General features: G+C 44.1%; 2 protein-coding genes across 2 annotated transcripts; both read right to left on the bottom strand.

Moving 5' to 3' along the window:
• Positions 1 to 5793: 5793 nt before the first annotated feature.
• Positions 5794 to 14912, bottom strand: LOC140105246 (uncharacterized; the record flags this gene model as incomplete). The annotated part of the gene is made up of 5 exons (XM_072129189.1): positions 14898 to 14912; positions 13903 to 13964; positions 13570 to 13718; positions 6679 to 7337; positions 5794 to 6441 (listed from the first exon to the last, which is right to left on the bottom strand). Coding segments are annotated over exons 1-5 (1533 nt in total), but the record flags the coding sequence as incomplete, so codon positions are not given.
• Positions 14913 to 14957: 45 nt separating this feature from the next.
• On the bottom strand, positions 14958 to 23984 carry LOC140105247 (uncharacterized). Its single transcript, XM_072129190.1, has 4 exons — positions 23942 to 23984; positions 19680 to 21161; positions 17836 to 19073; positions 14958 to 15080 (listed from the first exon to the last, which is right to left on the bottom strand). Exons 1-4 carry the CDS (start codon positions 23982 to 23984, stop codon positions 14958 to 14960), a joined length of 2886 nt encoding a protein of 961 aa, XP_071985291.1.
• Positions 23985 to 25331: the final 1347 nt, after the last annotated feature.

The following is a 25331-nucleotide window of genomic DNA, read 5'->3' on the forward strand; positions in this document are numbered from 1 at the left end:
GTGGTAGTTGTGGGTTCTGTGGTAGTTGTAGGTTCTGTGGTTGTTGTAGGTTCTGTGGTTGTTGTAGGTTCTGTGGATGTTGTAGGCTCTGTGATTGTTGTGGGTTCTGTGATGGTTGTAGATTCTGTGGTAGTTATATGTTCTGTTGTTGTAGGCTCTGTGGTTGTTGTAAGTCCTGTGGTAGTTGTAGGTTCTGTGGTTGTTGTAAGTCCTGTGGTAGTTGTAGGCTCTGTGGTTGTTGTAGATTCTGTGGTAATTGTAGGCTCTGTGGTTGTCGTAAGCTCGGTGGTAGTCAGAAGCTGTGTAGTTGTTGTAGACTCTGTTGTGGTTGTAGGCTCTGTGGTAGGAGGCTGTGAAGTTGTTGGAGATCCCGTGGAGGTGTCTTCCAGAATTGTGATGGCTATTGTAGGGGTTGTAGCCTCAGAAGTCATGGGGGTAGTGCTTGTTGATGGAAATAACACTGTATCTAGAAAACATTGAACATTGCCTGTGATTATTTTGTAAAGCAATTGCAGTAAAACCATTGTCCTAAAGTACCTGTAACAATAACACTAAGAGTCTATAGAGAGGAATTGATATTGTAAGTAACAATATGATTATTTGATGTCACAAGGTTGGGTCCTCCCAACAATAATAGATTTATGATTTGCATGTAAGTTGTCCCAGAGCTTTGCCCTTTTGCAGTTCAGTAGCTCTTCTAAAAAGGTTTATTCAAACATATTAAAATTCATATTTAGAGAAGACACAGAAAGCACCAATACAAAAGTGCCAATAACCATAGGGTATCACCTACTGCCCAAACAACCAATCACAAGTCAGTATAATCGCATAGATTGTATCAATAAGAAATCTATAATTGGTCAGATCTTACCCATCCAGAGTAGGAAGTGAAATGAGTAGTCCACAGTTTGGATGTGTTGTTAGGCAGATAGGGCCATCCTGTCTATATGCCCTATAAATTACTTTCCTTCAGACCCCAATATTAGCTCCCGCCCTTACAAGGGCAGTACCAGGCTATCCCTACAACAGCAGGAAGTCCTAGTAAACCCTAGCCATGATCGAAGAGTCAGAAATATTTCCAACAGGTTACCGGGGCCTATTATAAAAGGACCCATCCTCAGGGGAAAAGAAAGGTGTCAAGCAATGACGCTCGGTGGCCCGTCGTGGACAATGGTCCATACAGCACATGGATACAGTGGGGACACAAATTCAGGCTGCAAATCTTCCACAGAACTTCCGTATAAAAAGGTTCAGCCACAAAGCAAGTCCTACCCCTTGATTGCTGAAGCCAACCCCACATATCGTAGTTTACCAAACCATGTGTTGGGCCAACGCAAAGTGACAGGTGATTCCACCAATCAGCAAGGGTGAAACCTACAATATGAGGGCAGAATGACCATCCACCAGCATATCACCACATAGCAGGTTCAGTCCGTATACCTGTACGCATCAACGCCAGGCTCCACATGTGGCTGAAATGTGATGCCTGTGTATATGACGGGCGCTCAGGGTATCATTTTTGTGAGTGGTGTCCCCCAGTCTCTGTAGTTCCACCTTTGTTTCCCAATATATTCAGGGTCACATCCATATCCGGCCCTGTGGATTATTCCATGTGATCTACTGTTTATGAACTAATCAAATGTGTTTGACCTGTAACATTTGAGATGAAGCTCTTAAAAATCTGCATTACAGGCCACGCAGCCACGACAATGATAATTACCACATATATTCTGTGTGAGACATGTATCACGTGTGGCTGTAGTAAAATGGCTGTGTACTAAGTGATCAGGGAGTGTATAACCTCTCTTGTATGTAATTGGGGGAACAGGTCCTATAATAACTTCTAGGTCATGGTCCATACCCAGAATAGCCCAAAATTTGCTAATGTGCAGTGGCCTGTGTTTAGGTAAACCTAGCTGATAGATCAAATCGTGTCATTTCTACTTGTCTTATTTTCCTAAAAGTACTGTAACAGAGAATACATTTTAAGATGGTGATGGCATCATGGACCGCACCTAAAACTTTGAGGCTAAGGAATTACAGGAACTCCCTATGGTGACGCAAGCGTGAGACAGCAGGAAAACTCTCCAATCAAGAGACTACACGATCTGGGAAGCCTGATATGTTTTGATTTGTATGCTCCTCCTGTTTTACTTTTTTCCTGCCTTTCTATATAGACTTGTGAAACCAAATACCCTTGCCCAGTGCTGATTTGCCCTGGGCGATGGGAGCATGAGTGAGACTTGAATCAGCAGTTGTCTCAATCATTCCTTGCGATGTGCACACTTGCTTTTAACTAATTAGAAACACACGACCAACACACACTAAAAGAGGATATCAAAAATCCTCCCCCTACACCTGTGGTGGGCAGGGGGCGCCAGATTCAGGATTTCTAGCGCCCGTTCTTCATGAATCTGGCGCTCCCTGTACTGCTCTGACAAAATGCACCAACTTTTTTTGGTGCACCTTTAACATGTGGGACACAATTCTGACTCTACATGATAAATGTGTTGCACGGTCCGACTGAGCACCGGAAAAGACCCCTTTATGTGCAGAATTTTTTGTTGCGTCGGGTATAGTGCAGGACACGTGATAAATACAAGCAGTTTACACTGAAAAGAAGGTGCCAAATCAGACACAAAACTGGCGCAGGGGCTTTAATAAATAAGGGGCCAAACCCCTGAAAAAATTCCGTCTGTTGTGATGACTCTATATAATAAATGAGGTTCACTTTTTAAATTGAATTCCCGAAAAAGAAATTTTTTTTGCTTTTTTTATAATTTATTGAGATGCACCTGATTGTGTCCAGATTAATATTTCTATACTTACCATTAAAAGTGATGCTGTCTGCAGAAACCATCAGATCTCCGATCATTCCGGTATCTTCCACATTACCAAGCAATTCCTGAATGTCGGTAATGTTCACCACCGTGCCGTTGGGAAAGATTAACTCTATGATGGCATCCACTGATCCATTGCTGATAAGACAGGAGACAAGGTGTAACACATGGAGAATAGGAGACTCCTTGATACCACACAGAGATACCGGCATAAAAGGGGTCTTGTAGTACGGACCCCCCTGTGATCAGGCTCCTCAGTATTTAGTGATAAAACCCAAATAACATAAAACATCCCAAGATGTATTTTTGTATCTCACATTACACATAGCATTGATTTTACTCACTTGAAGGCCTTTACACGTCCCATCAAACCATTTCCATATTTTTTCCTTAGAAGAGGCAATATCTAAAGGGAACCAAAATATGAGAAATAACACAAATGTACAATGTGTGGAACCTGAAATCTGTCAAGGTCTTGAGGCTGCTGCAGCAGGATGGGGATACAGTGAAAGACATATTGGGGGTCATTTACTGAGGGCCCGATTCGCGTTTTCCCGACATGTTACCCGAATATTTCCGATTTGCGCCGATTTTCCCTGAATTGCCCCGGGATTTTGGCGCACACGCGACGGAAATCGGGGGGCGTGGGCGAACGGTAACCCGACGGATTCGGAAAAACCGCCGCATTTAAAAAAAAAAAATGGTCGCACGGGCCATACTCAAATGCACCACGATGAAGACGATGAACTCCGGGGCACCTCGGCGGACTTCGGCACAGCAGGGACACCTGGTGGACATCGGACGCAGGACCTTCATGTATTGCCGGAAGACCCGAACGCTCATCAGAGAAGCCGCCGCTGGAACGCGAATGGACCGGGTAAGTAAATGTGCCCCATTATATACAGAGGTTTTCCCAATGGGCGGGATATGTCTTTTATCCATTTGTTAGGCGCTGCAGCAGTTCGCAGATAAAGGGACAGCAATGCTGGTTTAGTTTTCACAGAACTAAAAAGTGTCAGACAAAATGCAGCAGCTACAAAATTGTGTCGCACGGACAGAATATATACGCGTGGGAGTTGCAGGGACACTTCATTATATGCAAACAGGACAAAAAAACGGACAGCAACACAATAATATATCTGCCCCAAAGTGACAACAAATGAACAGTTAGAATGTAACTCACATTTTCCATCACTTTATTGCTTAGTGTCTTGAATCTTTCGCTGTCCTGGTTTTTTAGATCGTCAGTAAACTGTTCCTCAGTAAGTTTCAAAGACATAATCACGGATTCTGTGGTTACTGAAGGCTCCATGGTTGTTGTAGCTTCTGTAGTTGTTGTAGGTTCTGTGGTTGTTGTAGGTTCTGTGGAAGTTGTAGGCTCTGTGGTAGTTGTAGGTTCTGTAGTTGTAGGTTCTGTGGTTGTTGTAGGTTCTGTGGTTGTTGTAGCTTCTGTGGTTGTTGTAGGTTCTGTGGTTGTTGTAGCTTCTGTGGTTGTTGTAGGTTCTGTGGTTGTTGTAGGTTCTGTGGTTGTTGTAGCTTCTGTGGTTGTTGTAGCTTCTGTGGTAGTTGTAGGTTCTGTGGTTGTTGGAGGTTCTGTGGTTGTTGTAAGTTCTGTGGTAGTTGTAGGTTCTGTGGTCGTTGTAGGTTCTGTGGTTGTTGTAGCTTCTGTGGTTGTTGTAGCTTCTGTGGTAGTTGTAGGTTCTGTGGTTGTTGTAGGTTCTGTGGTTGTTGTAAGTTCTGTGGTAGTTGTAGGTTCTGTGGTCGTTGTAGGTTCTGTGGTTGTTGTAGGTTCTGTGGTTGTTGTAGCTTCTGTGGTAGTTGTAGGTTCTGTGGTTGTTGTAGGTTCTGTGGTTGTTGTAAGTTCTGTGGTAGTTGTAGGTTCTGTGGTCGTTGTAGGTTCTGTGGCAGTTGTAGGTTCTGTGGTTGTTGTAGGTTCTGTGGAAGTTGTAGGCTCTGTGGTAGTTGTAGGTTCTGTAGTTGTAGGTTCTGTGGTTGTTGTAGGTTCTGTGGTTGTTGTAGTTTCTGTGGTTGTTGTAGGTTCTGTGGTAGTTGTAGGTTCTGTGGTACTTGTAGGTTCTGTGGTTGTTGTAGGTTCCGTGGTTGTTGTAGGTTCTGTGGTTGTTGTAGGTTCTGTGGTTGTTGTAGCTTCTGTGGTTGTTGTAGGTTCTGTGGTTGTTGTAGGTTCTGTGGAAGTTGTAGGCTCTGTGGTAGTTGTAGGTTCTGTGGTAGTTGTAGGTTCTGTGGTTGTTGTAGGTTCTGTGGTAGTTGTAGGCTCTGTGGTAGTTGTAGGTTCTGTGGTAGTTGTAGGTTCTTTGGTTGTTGTAGGTTCTGTGGTTGTTGTAGGCGCTGTGGTTGTTGTAGGTTCTGTAGTTGTAGGTTCTGTGGAAGTTGTAGGCTCTGTGGTTGTTGAAGGTTCTGTGGAAGTTGTAGGCTCTGTGGTTGTTGTGGGTTCTGTGATGGTTGTAGGCTCTGTTGTTGTTGTAGGTTCTGTGGTAGTTGTAGGCTCTGTGGTAGTTGTAGGTTCAGTGGTTGTTGTAGGTTCTGTGGTTGTTGTAGGTTCTGTGGTTGTTGTAGGTTCTGTGGTTGTTATAGGTTCTGTGGTTGTTATAGGCTCTGTGGTTGTTGTAGGCTCTGTGGAAGTTGTAGGCTCTGTGGTAGTTGTAGGTTCTGTGGTTGTTGTAGGCTCTGTGGTTGTTGTAGGTTCTGTGGTTGTTATAGGTTCTGTGGTTGTTGTAGATTCTGTGGTTGTTATAGGTTCTGTGGAAGTTGTAGGCTCTGTGGTAGTTGTAGGTTCTGTGGTTGTTGTAGGTTCTGTGGTTGTTGTAGGTTCTGTGGTTGTTATAGGTTCTGTGGTTGTTGTAGGTTCTGTGGTAATTGTAGGTTCTGTGGTTGTTGTAGATTCAGTGTTTGTTATAGGTTCTGTAGTAGTTGTAAGCTCTGTGGTTGTTGTAGGTTCTGTGGTAGTTGTAGGTTCTGTGGAAGTTGTAGATTCTGTGGTTGTTATAGGTTCTGTGGTAGTTGTAAGCTCTGTGGTTGTTGTAGATGTTGTGGTTGTTATAGGTTCTGTGGTTGTAAGCTCTGTGGTTGTTGTAGGTTCTGTGGTTGTTGTTGGTTCTGTGGTTGTTGTAGGCTCTGTAGTTGTTGTAGGTTCTGTGGTGGTTGTAGTAACTGTGGTTGTTGTAGGACCTGTGGTTGTTGTAGGCTCTGTGGTTGTTGTAGATTCTGTTGTAGTTATAGGTTCTGTGGTAGTTGTAAGCCCAGTGGTTGTTGTAGACTCTATAGTTGTTGTAGGTTCTGTGGTAGTTGTAGTTTCTGTGGTAGTTGTAGGCTCTGTGGATCTTGTAAGCTCTGTGGTGGTTGTAAGCGCTGTAGTGGTTGTAAGCGCTGTAGTGGTTGTAAGCTCTGTGGTTGTTGTAGGCTCTGTGGTAGTTGTAGGTTCTGTTGTTGTTGGCTCTGTGGTTGTTGTAGGTCCTGTGGTTGTTGTAGGCTCTGTGGTTGTTGTAGGTTCTGTGGTTGTTGTAGCTTCTGTGGTAGTTGTAGCTTCTGTGGTAGTTGTAGCTTCTGTGGTAGTTGTAGCTTCTGTGGTAGTTGTTGCTTCTGTGGTAGTTGTAGCTTCTGTGGTAGTTGTAGGTTCTGTGGATGTTGTAGGCTCTGTGGTTGTTGTGGGTTCTGTGATGGTTGTAGGCTCTGTTGTTGTTGTAGGTTCTATGGTAGTTGTAGGCTCTGTGGTTGTTGTAGGCTCTATAGTTGTTGTAGGTTCTGTGGTAGTTGGTGGCTCTTTTGTAGTTGTAGGTTCTGTGGTTGTTGTAGGTTCTGTAGTTGTAGGTTCTGTGGTAGTTGTAAGCTCTGTGGTTGTTGTAGGTTCTGTGGTTGTTGTAGGCTCTGTGGTTGTTGTAGGTTCTGTGGTTGTTGTAGGTTCTGTGGTAGTTGTAGGTTCTGTAGTTGTAGGTTCTGTGGTAGTTGTAAGCTCTGTGGTTGTTGTAGGTTCTGTGGTTGTTGTAGGTTCTGTAGTTGTAATCTTTGTAGTTGTTGTCAGTTCTGTGGTTGTTGTGGGCTCTGTGGTTGTTGTGGGCTCTGTGGTAGTTGTAGGCTCTTTGGTAGTTGTAGGTCCTGTGGTAGTTGTAGGTTCTGTAGTTGTAGGTTCTGTGGTAGTTGTAAGCTCTGTGGTTGTTGTAGGTTCTGTGGTTGTTGTAGGCTCTGTGGTTGTTGTAGGTTCTGTGGTTGTTGTAGGTTCTGTGGTAGTTGTAGGTTCTGTAGTTGTAGGTTCTGTGGTAGTTGTAAGCTCTGTGGTTGTTGTAGGTTCTGTGGTTGTTGTAGGTTCTGTAGTTGTAAGCTCTGTGGTTGTTGTAGGTTCTGTGGTTGTTGTAGGCTCTGTGGTTGTTGTAGGCTCTGTGGTTGTTGTAGGTTCTGTGGTTGTTGTAGGCTCTGTGGTTGTTGTAGGCTCTGTGGTTGTTGTAGGTTCTGTGGTATTTGTAGGTTCTGTGGTAGTTGTAGGTTCTGTGGATGTTATAAGCTCTGTGATTGTTGCAGGTTCTGTGGTTGTTGTAGGTTCTGTGGTAGTTGTAAGCTCTGTGGTTGTTGTAGGTTCTGTGGTAGTTGTAGGTTCTGTAGTAGTTGTAGGTTCTGTAGTTGTAGGTTCTGTAGTTGTAGGTTCTGTGGTAGTTGTAAGCTCTGTGGTTGTTGTAGGTTCTGTGGTTGTTGTAGGCTCTGTGGTTGTTGTAGGTTCTGTGGTAGTTGTAAGCTCTGTGGTTGTTGTAGGTTCTGTGGTAGTTGTAGGTTCTGTAGTTGTAGGTTCTGTAGTTGTAGGTTCTGTGGTTGTTGTAGGTTCTGTGGTAGTTGTAAGCTCTGTGGTTGTTTTAGGTTCTGTGGTTGTTGTATGTTCTGTAGTTGTAAGCTCTGTGGTTGTTGTAGGTTCTGTGGTAGTTGTAGGTTCTGTGGTAGTTGTAGGCTCCGTGGTTGTTGTAGGCTCTGTGGTAGTTGTAGGTTCTGTAGTTGTAGGCTCTGTGGTTGTTGTAGGTTCTGCGGTAGTTGTAAGCTCTGTGGTTGTTGTAGGTTCTGTAGTTGTAGGTTCTGTAGTTGTAGGTTCTGTGGTTGTTGTAGGTTCTGTGGTAGTTGTAAGCTCTGTGGTTGTTGTAAGCTCTGTGGTTGTTGTAGGTTCTGTGGTAGTTGTAGGTTCTGTGGTAGATGTAAGCTCTGTGGTTGTTTTAGGCTCTGTGGTTGTTGTAGGTTCTGTAGTTGTAGGTTCTGTGGTTGTTGTAGGCTCTGTTGTAGTTATAGGCTCTGTGGTTGTTGTAGGTTCTGTGTTAGTTGTAGGTTCTGTGGTAGTTGTAAGCTCTGTGGTTGTTGTAGGTCCTGTGGTTGTTGTAGGTTCTGTGGTAGTTGTAAGCTCTGTGGTTGTTGTAGGTTCTGGGGTAGTTTTAGGTTCTGGGGTAGTTGTAGGTTCTGTGGTAGTTGTAGGTTCTGTGGTAGTTGTAGGTTCTGTAGTTGTAGGCTCTGTGGATGTTGTAGGCTCTGTGGTAGTTGTAGGTTCTGTGGTAGTTCTAGGTTCTGTGGTAGTTGTAGGTTCTGTGGTAGTTGTAGGTTTTGTGGTTGTTGTAGGTTCTGTGGTAGTTGTAGGTTCTGTGGTAGTTGTAGATTCTGTGGTAGTTGTAGGTTCTGTGGTAGTTGTAGGTTCTGTGGTTGTTGTAGGTTCTGTGGTTGTTGTAGGTTCTGTGTTTGTTGTAGGTTCTGTGGTTGTTGTAGGTTCTGTGGTAGTTGTAAGCTCTGTGGTTGTTGTAGGTTCTGTGGTTGTTGTAGGTTCTGTGTTTGTTGTAGGTTCTGTGGTTGTTGTAGGTTCTGTGGTAGTTGTAAGCTCTGTGGTTGTTGTAGGTTCTGGGGTAGTTTTAGGTTCTGGGGTAGTTGTAGGTTCTGTGGTAGTTGTAGGTTCTGTGGTAGTTGTAGGTTCTGTAGTTGTAGGTTCTGTGGATGTTGTAGGCTCTGTGGTAGTTATAGGCTCTGTGGTTGTTGTAAGCTCTGTGGTGGTCGTAGGCTCTGTTGTTGTAGGCTCTGCGCTGGTTGTAGGCTCTGCTGTTGTAAGCTCTGTGGTTGTTGTAGGCTCTGTTGTAGTTATAGGCTCTGTGGTAGTTGTAAGCTCTGTGGTGGTCGTAGGCTCGGTGGTAGTCAGAAGCTGTGTAGTTGTTGTAGACTCTGTTGTGGTTGTAGGCTCTGTGGTAGGAGGCTGTGAAGTTGTTGGAGATCCCGTGGAGGTGTCTTCCAGAGTTGTGGTGGCTGCTGGAGGGGTTGTAGCCTCAGAAGCTTCACTATAAGTCATGGGGGTAGTGCTTGTTGATGGAAATAACACTGTATCTAGAAAACATTGAACATTGCCTGTGATTATTTTGCAAAGCAATTGCAGTAAAACCATTGTCCTAAAGTACCTGTAACAATAACACTATTGAGTCAGTTCTATAGAGGAATTGCTTTTGTAAGTAACAATATAATGATTTGATGTCAATATGATAGATTTATGATTTGCATGTAAGTTGTCCCAGAGCTTTGCCCTTTCGCAGTTCAGTAAAAAAGGTTTGTATTTCATAAGGAGTAATGAAGGACGTACAGTGAAGGAAATACAAAATGTTACTTATATTCAAATTCATATTTAGAGAAGACGCACACAGAGGCAGATTTACTTACCTGGTCCCTGTGCGATCCCTGAGGTGCGTTGTCCGACGGAATCCACATCTGCCGCGATTCACTAAGATCGTGCGCGTGTCGCATGTGTTCCTGCATGTGTCGCTTCCCTGCTGAGGTCCGCCGGAGTTCACCATCCTCCTCCCGGTGCATGTAAGTGCATTGTCTTGCGACACAAATTTCTTTGTTAAATCCTGTGCGTTGTTCGAATCGGCCTCGCCCCCTGATTTGTGTCGCGTGAAAGCTGGCGCCATTGCGCCAAAATCTGATTGCGCTTGCCAAAACCTTTCTAAATGCGGCGCACATCGGAAATCGTCGGGTATTCCGATGATAGTGCGGACCGCGAACCCTAAGTAAAAGAGCCCCAGTGTGTTTACTGTGCATAGAAGAGGCCGAAACCTCAAATACGAGATTCCACCAATCAACAAGAGTGCCACTTATAATAGGAGGGCCGAAGCAGAAGGACCATCCCCCCAGCGTATAACCACAAAGCATTTTTAGTTCTTGTACCTGTATGCATTAACCCCAGGCTCCACATGTAGCTGAAATATGATGTGTGTGCATGTGACGGGTGCTCAGGGTATCACTGTCGTGAGTGATGTCACCCAGATGTCCCCCAATCTGTCTGCATAGTTTTACCTTCATTTCCCCAATATATTCTGGGTCACATCCACATCCAGCCCTGTAGATGATTTCATGTGATCTACTGTTTATGAACAAACTAATCAAATGGGTTTGACCTGTAACGGGTTTGTTTACAAGAAATTAACCACTCAAAAAACACAAAAAATTCTAGAAATGCTCAACTTCCCTCCTCTTCACCCTGATCCCGATGCTGTCCTCCACTAGTCTAGAAAAGAAAGTTATAATTAGCAGCACAAAGCACAGGGACAAGATGTCCGATGCTCCGGGCTGCTAATTATGCACGCCTCCACACCTCACATGAGAGGGATAGGAGAGGGAGGTGCAGAGCCGTGGATAATTAGCAGCCCGGAGCTCTGGACATCTTTTCCCGTGCTCCAAGCTGCCAATTACAACTTTCTTTTCTAGCTGATCCCGGCGTGCCAAGACTAGGTGAGTATTTCTATTTGTTTTTGTGTTTTTTTGTTGTTTGATTTCCTTTAAAGTGTAGAATTTATGTTATTTATTAAGTTTAATAAGATCTCATAGTGCAGGTCAGTAAGTCCGTGCCTGACCCAGGGATTTGCCTTCTATCGGCTTCCTCCAGGACGCACTTTGTTGTGCATCACCCTTTCTATTTAATTCCATTTTATCCCCTCAACAGGAACATACTGAGGTTTAAATGACACTTTATATCATAAGATTATGAAAAAACTGTTATTAATAATCTGCTTTACCGGCCACATCCCCCATTTCCTTCACCGGGGAATCCATCCCATGTCTATATGGTCATGGCCGTTGTGCGCTTTCCTTTCCCGCTTTCCCCTTGTGTTTTTTCCTATTGTTTCCTTTCTTTCCCTTCTTGTCTTTGTGCTGTTTTTTATGTAATTCTATATTTGCTCATTTTACTTGGCCTTTACGTATTGGTTGTAGCATTAGATACTGTCGTTAGATTTCTAAGGTGCCGGAGATGGCCCCTTTGTGCTTATACTGTTACACGTGTGATAACTTTTGCACAGCTTTTATATGGCTATTTTAGCTTATTTCACTGCATCTTCTATGTATGTATGTTATTGTACTTTCAATACAACTTATTGCAAAGAAAAAAATGGTTATTAAACCATAATGAATAATGTAGTTGCTTCAATACACACTTAATTTTAGAGGAGTGATGGGAAAATATATTCTAGAATATATTGGGATATTTTAAAGGGAACCTGTCAATGGATTTTCACTAATAAACATGACTGGTTCCCATAGCACTATATTATCATTGTTTTTAGCTCAATGCATAATTCCTATCCCCAGAAAATGAACTTTGTAAGCCTCCCTGGCACCCTATCAGGAGCAGCAGCGAGTCACAAAGGGCACGTATTATTCATGCTAGATATCGCACCACATTTATTTACTCATTGAAAGTGGGCGCCAGATTCAAGAAGACCATGCACCAGTTTTGATGAATCTGGCGCCCCCTGCACACTGCAAAGGCAACTGCAAATAGTACAGACTGCACAAGTTCTGATAAATCTAGGATATATAGATTTACTATCTCCTTCAGAACAGCCTTATGTGACCTCGTGGAACTACAAAACAGCAGAGCCCTGGAACAATTTACATGCAAGTATGTAAGAGCTGAACAGACCGGTTCCTATATATTAGCTGCTCCCTGCTTATTACACAGACTGCTGCTTATAACATATAACATATTTTTTGTTAACAGATTTATAGTGGATCATATAAACCTTGTCCAGATGGAGCAACAGATGGAGATTTGTCAAACCAATTCTCGGGACTTAGATACTGCTCAATAGTCGATTATAAACGTATGATAATTGGTGGCGCTTGTCCTAAATGATCAGAATATTGACTTCTTAAAGTGCACCTGTCACCAGGAATATTATTCTTAGCTGGTTCCTGTGCATAGCCTGTGCTATGCAGATTTTAGAAAATGCCTTAGTCAGCATTCTGAATCATTTCAGTTCTTTATAAAAGTTTATTTTACATTACCTGCCCTCAGCCAGCAGCATGTGGTGAGTCCCCGGGGACACAAGGCTGTGTAAAGATTGATGTGCCCTGGCTCTGTTTGCATGTTAGCACTCTTGGATATAGCTATGTCCCTCACACCAGAGACAGTCAGTGACAGAGACTGACAGAGACAGTCAGTGAAAGAGACAGTCAGTGACAGAGAGTGATAGTGACAGAGACTGACAGAGACAGTCAGTGAAAGAGACAGTCAGTGACAGAGAGTGATAGTGACAGAGACTGACAGAGTCAGTGACAGAGACTGACAGAGACTGTCAGTGCAGGAGACAGTCAGCGACAGAAACGGTCAGTGACAGAGACAGTCAGTGACAGAGACTGACAGTCAGTGACAGAGACTGTCAGTGCAGGAGACAGTCAGTGACAGAAACAGTCAGTGACAGAGACTGATAGAGACAGTCAGTGCAGGAGACAGTTAGTGACAGAGACTGATAGTGACAGAGACAGTCAGTGACAGAGACTGACAGAGTCAGTGACAGAGACTGACAGAGACTGTCAGTGCAGGAGACAGTCAGTGACAGAAACAGTCAGTGACAGAGACTGACAGAGACAGTCAGTGCAGGAGACAGTCAGTGACAGAGACTGATAGTGACAGAGACAGTCAGTGACAGAGACTGACAGAGACTGTCAGTGCAGGAGACAGTCAGTGACAGAAACGGTCAGTGACAGAGACTGACAGAGACAGTCAGTGCAGGAGACAGTCAGTGACAGAGACTGATAGTGACAGAGACAGTCAGTGACAGAGACTGACAGTCAGTGACAGAGACTGACAGAGACTGTCAGTGTAGGAGACAGTCAGTGACAGAAACAGTCAGTGACAGAGACTGATAGAGACAGTCAGTGCAGGAGACAGTTAGTGACAGAGACTGATAGTGACAGAGACAGTCAGTGACAGAGACTGACAGAGACTGTCAGTGCAGGAGACAGTCAGTGACAGAAACAGTCAGTGACAGAGACTAACAGAGACAGTCAGTGCAGGAGACAGTCAGTGACAGAGACTGATAGTGACAGAGACAGTCAGTGACAGAGACTGACAGAGTCAGTGACAGAGACTGACAGTCAGTGACAGAGACTGACAGAGACTGTCAGTGCAGGAGACAGTCAGTGACAGCAACAGTCAGTGACAGAGACTGATAGAGACAGTCAGTGCAGGAGACAGTCAGTGACAGAGACTGATAGTGACAGAGACAGTCAGTGACAGAGACTGACAGTCAGTGACAGAGACTGACAGAGACTGTCAGTGCAGGAGACAGTCGGTGACAGAAACAGTCAGTGACAGAGACTGATAGAGACAGTCAGTGCAGGAGACAGTTAGTGACAGAGACTGATAGTGACAGAGACAGTCAGTGACAGTGACGATCCCGGGCAACGCCAGGGGCAACAATATGATCATTATTACCATTGAAGATGATGCTCTCATTTTCGATGACGATTTCACCAAACTCTCCATTCCTCTCTAGCTCATCCACCAACGCCTTGAGGTCAGTAGTATTGACCCTGGTGCCATTGGGAAGGAGAACCTCCATGAGGACAACCACTGATCCAGGGCTGATAGAGACAGGAGATAAAGTTTAGCACATAGATGATAGGAGACTCCCTCATACATGGATTCACGGCTCTCGATCTTCCTGCTACTACTATAGAAATACCAACCCCAGAGCATTAGAGAGCGGAGCTACTGCGAAAGACCCTGGTGCAATGAGCCGGCACCAAGACCAAAAACTTTACTCACGAAAAGGAAGTTACAGATCCAGTCACGCCGTCTCCATATAATTTCCTTAGGCCTCGCACTATCTATAGGGGAACAAAAGGAGGAGAAATAACTGAAATGTACAACGTGTGGCTCCTGACCTCAATCAATGTCATGGGAATTAAGGAGCAAAATTACCAACCAACCATGAACTGTGCCAGATTATAAACCCCAAATTGTCATGTATTTTGCCCTTAGCTATCTACCCATAGGACACTATCCCTGTCACTTCTATACCTTGGTCTAAGAATTTGAGGATAATTAAAGGGAACCTATCATCTCAATGGGCATGTTTCTGTGATGATAGGTTCCAAAATGGCATGTGATACTCAATATAAATGATGTTTTCGTTATTTCTTAAACTCATTTTGGTTTTTACTTCTTTACTTCTTTAGTTTATTTTACCTGACTCCCTTCCAGAATCCTGTGCTGAGTCCCAGGATTGGAGGGAGGGCATTTCAAATCTAAATAGTCATCTGCTCAGTGGGATTCCTCCCCCCTTCAGCATTGGTCCTCTCTCCTCACCACACCAGCCCCTCCCGCATCCTCTGTCTCCTCCTCCTTCACCATTACCGTTTATATATAAAGCTACTCCCGCCAGCCCGAGACTCAGCACAGGATTCTGGCAGGGAGATAAACTAAAGGATTGTAAAAAGTAAAGCGATTTAAGGACTAACCAAAACATGATTTGTATTGAGCATGACATGCCATTTTGGAACCTGTCATCACTAAAAAATGCCCTTTGTGATGACAGGTTATCTTTAAGGTTTGTTATGTACAGATGAAGTACAGAGAATCAGTAGAGCTTAGTATAGAAAGTATTGGGCTATACAGGGGATCTGTTAAAGGGAAACTCTCAGCAGATTTTTACTAATAAACCTAATGGCAGGTTCCCGCAGCACTATATTAACTATTGCCCACTGTTTTGAGCTTAATGCATAGTTGCTATCCCTAGTAAGTGAACTTTGTAAACCTACCTCCAGGAGGAGCATTGAGTCATAAGTGTTACTTGTGTGAGTTATTGTGTGACTCAGATACTAGCATTCATCCAATCCCTCCATGTGCAATGTCACAAAGTCACTTGTAAGAATGACACACGCCCTTTGTGACTCGATGCTCCGCTTTGGCAGGATGCCAGGTTGGCTCATAAAGTCCACTTTCTGGGGATAGGTAGTATGCATTAAAGAGGACCTGTCAGATCAATAAAACACTTAAGCTGCTCATACTAAAGGAAGAAGCACCCTAACCCTCCCCCAGTTATAGCACTGTTAAATCTCTAGCTTTATCGTAACATACCAAATACCCAGGAAACACTCCAGTACATAAAGGTCCGATTGACAGACCTAGCTTATAGTGGTCCGGCTTATTCATGAGGGGGCCATCCGAGGCACTCCCCTCTCTTCCGATTCTCTCCAGGGGGCGCCACTCCCACATCATATACTGGATGTGACTGCCAGGCTCGATGCTGCAGTCACCTCCTCCTCAGACCGCCCCCTCATGAATACGCCGGACCGCTGTAAGCTACCTGACAGGTGCTCTTTAAGCTCAAAACAGTATGGGCAATAGGTAATACAGTGCTATGGGAACCTGCCATGAGGTTTATTAGTGAAAATCTGCTGATTGGTTCCCTTTGAATAAAAAGGGGGTAAGATAAAAATTAGACCGTCAAATTGAAATGTTGGTGTCTCGTTTACCGATTGGTCCGTTTTTGAAACAGGGAGAATATGTTATTGGAGAAATTTTTTTTTAAATATCAGATTGGCCTATTTGTTTTTTAAATAAAATTGAGGGAACCGTAAATAATATTTTAATCACTGCTGCATAGGGACACGTCACGTCTATACCTTAGGCTTAGTTTGAGCAGAGTTCAAGGGGTCGTCCACTTTCAGCAAATAATTGATATGGTTTCTGTTAGGAAAAGTCATACAATTTTCCAATATACGGTACTTTCTGTATCAATTCCTCGTGCTTCACCGGATCTCTGCTTGCTGTCATTCTATAGGAAGCTTCATTGTTTACTTTCAGTAGATAGAAATCTGACCAGGGTGAAACAGGTGCACGGCTCGTTACATCACACGTCTCTGATTACGCTGTGGGATGCTAACGAGCCGTGCACCTGTGTGACATCACAGATTTTTATCCACTGGAAGTAAACTTAGGAGCTTTCTGTGGCAGGACAGCAAGCAGAGATCTAGAAAACTTTGAGGAATTGATACAGAAAGTAATTGTAAAATTGTAGAACTTTTTCTTGCACAATCCATATCAATTATTTGCTGAACATGGACAACCCCTTTAAGAGTCCAGGATTGATGTATGGCTCCATATGGGCTACCAATGGGCACTACAGAACCTGCAGAAGACAGTGTTATTGCGATCAATTGACTTCTATACAATGTAGACGTCTTTGACTTCATCATGGCGACATCAAGCACATTATTTCTCTTCTACAGGCTGAAGAAAATTAAGACACATATCAAAGGTTTTCCAGATTTAGATTATGGGAAACAATAATATCCTCATTTCAGAATATTTTTTCGGACAGGTTAAATTTAGGGATATCATTGTTTTACTTACAGGATTCACCAGTTTATTCTCTAGATCCTTGAATCTCTGAGAGCTCCTGTTATACAGATCATTAGTAAAATTTTCTTTAGGTAGTCTCATAGTCATATTTACAGCGTTTACAGCTGCATTCATTATAGTCGTAATCTGTTCATTTGTTGTTATTGTCGGTTGTGTTGTAGGTTCAGTGGTTGTTGTCGGATGTGTGGTTGTTGTAGGTTCTGTGGCTGTTGGAGCCGGTGTAGTTGTTGTAGGTTCTGTGGTTGGTGGAGCCGGTGTAGTTGTTGTAGGTTCTGTGGTTATTGTAGCCGGTGTAGTTGTTGTAGGTTCTGTGGTTGTTGGAGCCGGTGTAGTTGTTGTAGGTTCTGTGGTTGTTGGAGCCGGTGTAGTTGTTGTAGGTTCTGTGGTTGTTGTAGCCGGTGTTGTTGTTGCAGGTTCTGTGGTTGTTGTAGCCAGTGTAGTTGTTGTAGGTTCTGTGGTTGTTGGAGCCGGTGTAGTTGTTGCAGGTTCTGTGGTTGTTGGAGCCGGTGTAGTTGTTGTAGGTTCTGTGGTTGTTGGAGCCGGTGTAGTTGTTGCAGGTTCTGTGGTTGTTGGAGCCGGTGTAGTTGTTGTAGGTTCTGTGGTTGTTGGAGCCGATGTAGTTGTTGTAGGTTCTGTGGTTGATGGGGCCGGTGTAGTTGTTGTAGGTTCTGTGGTTGTTGCAGCCGTTGTGGTTGTTGTAGGTTCTGTGGTTGTTGGAGCCGGTGTAGTTGTTGTAGGTTCTGTGGTTGTTGGAGCCGGTGTAGTTGTTGCAGGTTCTGTGGTTGTTGTAGCCGGTGTAGTTGTTGTAGGTTCTGTGGTTGTTGTAGCCGGTGTAGTTGTTGCAGGTTCTGTGGTTGTTGGAGCCAGTGTAGTTGTTGTAGGTCCTGTGGTTGTTGGAGCCGGTGTAGTTGTTGTAGGTTCTGTGGTTGTTGGAGCCGGTGTAGTTGTTGTAGGTTCTGTGGTTGTTGGAGCCGTTGTAGTTGTTGTAGGTTCTGCGGTTGTTGGAGCCGGTGTAGTTGCTGTAGGTTCTGTGGTTGTTGGGGCTGGTGTAGTTGTTGTAGGTTCTGTGGTTGTTGGGTCTGGTGTAGTTGCTGTAGGTTCTGTGGTTGTTGGAGCAGGTGTAGTTGTTGTAGGTTCTGTGGTTGTTGGAGCCGGTGTAGTTGTTGGAGGTTCTGTGGTTGTTGGAGCAGGTGTAGTTGTTGTAGGTTCTGTAGTTGTTGGAGCCGGTGTACTTGTTGGAGGTTCTGTGGTTGTTGCAGCCGGTATAGTTGTTGCAGGTTCTGTGGTTGTTGTAACCGGTGTAGTTGTTGTAGGTTCTGTGGTTGTTGGAACCGGTGTAGTTGTTGTAAATTCTGTGGTTGTTGGAGCCTGTGTAGTTGTAGATTCTGTGGTTGTTGTAGCCGATGTAGTTGTTGTAGATTCTGAGGTTGTTGGAGTCGGTGTAGTTGTTGTAGGTTCTGCGGTTGTTGGAGCCGGTGTAGTTGTTGTAGGTTCTGTGGTTGTTGGAGCTGGTGTTGTTGTTGAAGTTTCTGTGGTTGTTGGAGCCGGTGTAGTTGTTGTAGGTTCTGTGGTTAGTGGAGCAGGTGTAGTTGTTGAAGTTTCTGTGATTGTTGGAGCCGGTGTAGTTGTTGTAGGTTCTGTGGTTGTTGGAGCCAGTGTAGTTGTTGTAGGTCCTGTTGTTGTTGGAGACGGTGTAGTTGTTGCAGGTTCTGTGGTTGTTGGAGCCGGTGTAGTTGTTGTAGGTTCTGTGGTTGTTGGGGCCGGTGTAGTTGTTATAGGTTCTGTAGTTGTTGGAGCCGGTGTAGTTGTTGTAGGTTCTGTGGTTGTTGGCGCCGGTGTAGTTGTTGTAGGTTCTGTGGTTGTTGGGGCCGATGTAGTTGTTGTAAGTTCTGTTGTTGTTGGAGACGGTGTAGTTGTTGCAGGTTCTGTGGTTGTTGGAGCCGGTGTAGTTGTTGTAGGTTCTGTGGTTGTTGGGGCCGGTGTAGTTGTTATAGGTTCTGTAGTTGTTGGAGCCGGTGTAGTTGTTGTAGGTTCTGTGGTTGTTGGCGCCGGTGTAGTTGTTGTAGGTTCTGTGGTTGTTGGGGCCGATGTAGTTGTTGTAAGTTCTGTTGTTGTTGGAGACGGTGTAGTTGTTGTAGGTTCTGTGGTTGTTGGAGCCGGCGTAGTTGTTGTAGGTTCTGTGGTTGTTGGAGCCGGTGTAGTTGTTGGAGGTTCTGTGGTTGTTGGAGCAGGTGTACTTGTTGGAGGTTCTGTGGTTGTTGCAGCCGGTGTAGTTGTTGCAGGTTCTGTGGTTGTTGTAGCCGGTGTAGTTGTTGTAGGTTCTGTGGTTGTTGGAGCCGGTGTAGTTGTTGTAGGTTCTGTGGTTGTTGGAGCCGGTGTAGTTGTTGTAGGTTCTGAGGTTGTTGGAGCCGGTGTAGTTGTTGTAGGTTCTGCGGTTGTTGGAGCCGGTGTAGTTGTTGTAGGTTCTGTGGTTGTTGTAGCCGGTGTAGTTGTTGTAGGTTCTGTGGTTGTTGTAGCCAGTGTAGTTGTAGATTCTGTGGTTGTTGTAGCCGGTGTAGTTGTTGTAGGTTCTGAGGTTGTTGGAGCCGGTGTAGTTGTTGTAGGTTCTGTGGTTGTTGGAGCCGGTGTAGTTGTTGTAGGTTCTGTGGTTGTTGGAGCTGGTGTTGTTGTTGAAGTTTCTGTGGTTGTTGGAGCTGGTGTTGTTGTTGAAGTTTCTGTGGTTGTTGGAGCCGGTGTAGTTGTTGTAGGTTCTGTGGTTGTTGGAGCCAGTGTAGTTGTTGATGTTTCTGTGGTTGTTGGAGCCGGTGTAGTTGTTGTAGGTTCTGTGGTTGTTGGAGCCAGTGTAGTTGTTGTAGGTCCTGTGGTTGTTGGAGCCAGTGTAGTTGTTGCAGGTTCTGTGGTTGTTGGAGCCGGTGTAGTTGTTGTAGGTTCTGTGGTTGTTGGGGCCAGTGTAGTTGTTGTAGGTCCTGTGGTTGTTGGAGCCGGTGTAGTTGTTGTAGGTTCTGTGGTTGTTGGGGCCAGTGTAGTTGTTGTAGGTTCTGTGGTTGTTGGGGCCGGTGTAGTTGTTGTAGGCTCTGTGGTTGTTGGAGCCGGTGTAGTTGTTGTAGGCTCTGTGGTTGTTGGCGCCGGTGTAGTTGTTGTAGGTTCTGTGGTTGTTGGGGCCGGTGTAGTTGTTGTAGGTTCTGTGGTTGTTGGGGCCGATGTAGTTGTTGTAAGTTCTGTTGTTGTTGGAGACGGTGTAGTTGTTGTAGGTTCTGTGGTTGTTGGAGCCGGCGTAGTTTTTGTAAGTTCTGTGGTTGTTGGAGCCGGCGTAGTTGTTTTAGGTTCTGTGGTTGTTGGGGCTGGTGTAGTTGTTGTAGGTTCTGTGGTTGTTGGAGCCGGTTTAGTTGTTGTGGGTTCTGTGGTTGTTGGAGCCGGTGTAGTTGTTGAAGGTTCTGTGGTTGTTGGAGCCGGTGTAGTTGTTGTAGGTTCTGAGGTTGTTGGAGCCAGTGTAGTTGTTGTAGGTTCTGAGGTTGTTGGAGCCGGTGTAGTTGTTGTAGGTTCTGCGGTTGTTGGAGCCGGTGTAGTTGTTGTAGGTTCTGTGGTTGTTGGGGCCGGTGTAGTTGTTGTAGGTTCTGTGGTTGTTGCAGCCGGTGTAGTTGTTGTAGGTTCTGCGGTTGTTGGAGCCGGTGTAGTTGTTGTAGGTTCTGTGGTTGCAGGAGCCGGTGTAGTTGTTGTAGGTTCTGTAGTTGTTGGAGCCGGTGTAGTTGTTGTAGGCTCTGTGGTTGTTGGCGCCGGTGTAGTTGTTGTAGGTTCCGTGGTTGTTGGAGCAGGCGTAGTTGTTGTAAGTTCTGTGGTTGTTGGAGCCGATGTAGTTGTTGTAAGTTCTGTGGTTGTTGGAGCTGGTGTAGTTGTTGTAGGTTCTGTGGTTGTTGGAGCCGGTGTAGTTGTTGTAGGTTCTGTGGTTGTTGGAGCCGGTGTAGTTGTTGAAGGTTCTGTGGTTGTTGGAGCCGGTGTAGTTGTTGTAGGTTCTGAGGTTGTTGGAGCCAGTGTAGTTGTTGTAGGTTCTGAGGTTGTTGGAGCCGGTGTAGTTGTTGTAGGTTCTGCGGTTGTTGGAGCCGGTGTAGTTGTTGTAGGTTCTGTGGTTGTTGGGGCCGGTGTAGTTGTTGTAGGTTCTGTGGTTGTTGCAGCCGGTGTAGTTGTTGTAGGTTCTGCGGTTGTTGGAGCCGGTGTAGTTGTTGTAGGTTCTGTGGTTGCAGGAGCCGGTGTAGTTGTTGTAGGTTCTGTAGTTGTTGGAGCCGGTGTAGTTGTTGTAGGCTCTGTGGTTGTTGGCGCCGGTGTAGTTGTTGTAGGTTCCGTGGTTGTTGGAGCAGGCGTAGTTGTTGTAAGTTCTGTGGTTGTTGGAGCCGATGTAGTTGTTGTAAGTTCTGTGGTTGTTGGAGCTGGTGTAGTTGTTGTAGGTTCTGTGGTTGTTGGAGCCGGCGTAGTTGTTGTAGGTTCTGTGGTTGTTGGGGCTGGTGTAGTTGTTGTAGGTTCTGTGGTTGTTGGAGCCGGTGTAGTTGTTGTAGGTTCTGTGGTTGTTGGAGCCGGTGTAGTTGTTGTAGGTTCTGTGGTTGTTGGAACCGGTGTAGTTGTTGAAGTTTCTGTGGTTGTTGGAGCTGGTGTAGTTGTTGAAGGTTCTGTGGTTGTTGGAGCCGGTGTAGTTGTTGTAGGTTCTGTGGTTGTTGAAGCCGGTGTTGTTGTTGAAGTTTCTGTGGTTGTTGGAGCTGGTGTAGTTGTTGAAGGTTCTGTGGTTGTTGGAGCCGGTGTAGTTGTTGTAGGTTCTGTGGTTGTTGGAGCCGGTGTAGTTGGTGTGGTTTCTGTGGTTGTTGGAGCCGGTGTAGTTGGTGTGGTTTCTGTGGTTGTTGGAGCCGGTGTTGTTGTTGAAGTTTCTGTGGTTGTTGGAGCCGGTGCAGTTGGTGTCGTTTCTGTGGTTATTGGAGCCGGTGTAGTTGTAGGTTCAGTGGTCTCTGTAGAGCTTGACATGTCATTGGCGGTGGAAGTAGTTTGTGCTCCGGCTTCTACACATAAAGCTGCAGACAACAAACACAGATTATGTGTCATGGAGATACCGGCGACAATGAAAAAGTCCTGATATCAGTCGATTATTTTATATTGGTCCAAAACTATATCACCTCTATACATTATATCATATGTGACTGGTATCAGACACTCCTTTTATAATGCTCCAGCACTGATATCACCTTTATACATTGTATCATATGTGACTGGTATCAGACACTCCTTATATAATGCTCCAGCACTGATATCACCTCTATACATTGTATCATATGTGACTGGTATCAGACACTCCTCATATAATGCTCCAGCACTTATATCACCTTTATATATTATATCATATGTGACTGGTATCAGACACTCCTTTTATAATGCTCCAGCACTGATATCACCTTTATACATTGTATCATATGTGACTGGTATCAGACACTCCTTATATAATGCTCCAGCACTGATATCACCTCTATACATTGTATCATATGTGACTGGTATCAGACACTCCTCATATAATGCTCCAGCACTGATATCACCTCTATACATTATATCATATGTGACTGGTATCAGACACTCCTTATATAATGCTCCAGCACTGATATCACCTCTATACATTATATCATATGTGACTGGTATCAGACACTCCTTATATAATGCTCCAGCACTGATATCACCTCTATACATTATATCATATGTGACTGGTATCAGACACTCCTTATATAATGCTCCAGCACTGATATCACCTCTATACATTGTATCATATGTGACTGGTATCAGACACTCCTTATATAATGCTCCAGCACTGATATCACCTCTATACATTATATCATATGTGACTGGTATCAGACACTCCTCATATAATGCTCCAGCACTGATATCACCTCTATACATTATATCATATGTGACTGGTATCAGACACTCCTCATATAATGCTCCAGCACTGATATCACCTCTATACATTGTATCATATGTGACTGGTATCAGACACTCCTCATATAATGCTCCAGCACTGATATCACCTCTATACATTGTATCATATGTGACTGGTAACAGACACTCCTCATATAATGCTCCAGCACTGATATCACCTCTATACATTATATCATATGTGACTGGTATCAGACACTCCTTATATAATGCTCCAGCACTGATATCACCTCTATACATTGTATCATATGTGACTGGTATCAGACACTCCTTATATAATGCTCCAGCACTGATATCACCTTTATACATTATATCATATGTGACTGGTATCAGACACTCCTCATATAATGCTCCAGCACTGATATCACCTCTATACATTATATCATATGTGACTGGTATCAGACACTCCTCATATAATGCTCCAGCACTGATATCACCTCTATACATTGTATCATATGTGACTGGTATCAGACACTCCTCATATAATGCTCCAGCACTTATATCACCTCTATACATTGTATCATATGTGACTGGTAACAGACACTCCTCATATAATGCTCCAGCACTGATATCACCTCTATACATTATATCATATGTGACTGGTATCAGACACTCCTCATATAATGCTCCAGCACTGATATCACCTCTATACATTATATCATATGTGACTGGTATCAGACACTCCTTATATAATGCTCCAGCACTGATATCACCTCTATACATTATATCATATGTGACTGGTATCAGACACTCCTCATATAATGCTCCAGCACTGATATCACCTCTATACATTATATCATATGTGACTGGTATCAGACACTCCTTTTATAATGCTCCAGCACTGATATCACCTCTTTACATTATATCATATGTGACTGGTATCAGACACTCCTCATATAATGCTCCAGCACTGATATCACCTCTATACATTATATCATATGTGACTGGTATCAGACACTCCTCATATAATGCTCCAGCACTGATATCACCTCTATACATTATATCATATGTGACTGGTATCAGACACTCCTCATATAATGCTCCAGCACTGATATCACCTCTATACATTATATCATATGTGACTGGTATCAGACACTCCTCATATAATGCTCCAGCACTGATATCACCTCTATACATTGTATCATATGTGACTGGTAACAGACACTCCTCATATAATGCTCCAGCACTGATATCACCTCTATACATTATATCATATGTGACTGGTATCAGACACTCCTTATATAATGCTCCAGCACTGATATCACCTCTATACATGATATCATATGTGACGGATAACAGCTGCTTCTCTTATAATCCTCCAGCATTGATATAACTTCTCATTGTGGCAGTGTCAGGTATAGACCAGTAGAGGGAGCTCCAGACACAGTTACATTGTATCAATCTGATTTTACAGTCATTCTAATTGGATATATTTATGTAAATAAATATGTAACAGTAACTTCCCTGTTCCATCTCTTACCTGCTACAAGAAGCCAGAGCCTGGACCACATCTTCCAGTTCATTGTGAGATCGGAGTCTCAGAGGTTTTCATTCAGTGTCCAGGATCTGTCAGTATGAAATGGAGAGTCAGTAGAGAGTTCCCCATCTATCTATCTCATATCTATCTATATCTATCTATGTCTTTCCATATTACCTGTCAGGGTTATTTCCCGGTCATGCTGCAGGCCCGAGCTCTGGTGTATATAGGATTCCCTGTTTCCTGCATTGACACAATTTGTTTAGGAGTAATTTTCCTATTTGCATTAGTGTCATTCACCATATTCTTATGCAAAACATTGAAAGCTCCTGTTCTCCCTAAAATGAGCCGCACAGGAGGTCACCGAAAGACATGGGGAGTCAATCATGAGCCCAGGGGACAGTTATGTTTCTGATAATGTTTAAATCTTACAGCGTAAAAATGTTAGCGTATTGTATAGTATATTTTGCCTTTTATCTCCCTGTACCTGAGACCAGTTACCTGCAGTCTGACCAGCAGCTGCTACAGAGGAGGACATTGTGCTGCTGCTGTGCCCAAATATACAGGATAGGAGTAGTAGTACTGTGCTGTACCCAAATATACAGGATAGGAGTAGTAGTACTGTGCTGTACCCATATATACAGGATAGGAGTAGTAGTACTGTGCTGTGCCCATATATACAGGATAGGAGTTGTAGTACTGTGCTGTGCCATATATACAGGATAAGAGTAGTAGTACTGTGCTGTGCCCATATATACAGGATAGGAGTAGTAGTACTGTGCTGTTCCCATATATACAGGATAGAAGCAGTAGTACTGTGCTGTACCCATATATACAGGATAGGAGTAGTGGTACTGTGCTGTGCCCATATATACAGGATAGGAGGAGTAGTACTGTGCTGTGCCCATATATACAGGATAGGAGTAGTAGTACTGTGCTGTACCCATATATACAGGATAGAAGCAGTAGTACTGTTCTGTACCCATATATACAGGATAGGAGTAGTGGTACTGTGCTGTGCCCATATATACAGGATAGGAGGAGTAGTACTGTGCTGTGCCCATATATACAGGATAGGAGTAGTAGTACTGTGCTGTATCCATATATACAGGATAGGAGTAGTAGTACTGTGCTGTACCCATATATACAGGATAGGAGTAGTATTACTGTGCTGTGCCCATATATACAGGATAGAAGTAGTAGTACTGTGCGGTGCCCATATATACAGGATTGGGGCAGTAGTACTGTGCTGTGCCCATATATACAGGATAGGAGTAGTAGTACTGTGCTGTACCCATATATACAGGATAGGAGTAGTATTACTGTGCTGTACCCATATATACAGGATAGGAGTAGTATTACTGTGCTGTCCCCATATATACAGGATAGGAGT

Source organism: Engystomops pustulosus, chromosome 10, assembly GCF_040894005.1.
Source record: "Engystomops pustulosus chromosome 10, aEngPut4.maternal, whole genome shotgun sequence".
Taxonomy (NCBI): domain Eukaryota; kingdom Metazoa; phylum Chordata; class Amphibia; order Anura; family Leptodactylidae; genus Engystomops; species Engystomops pustulosus.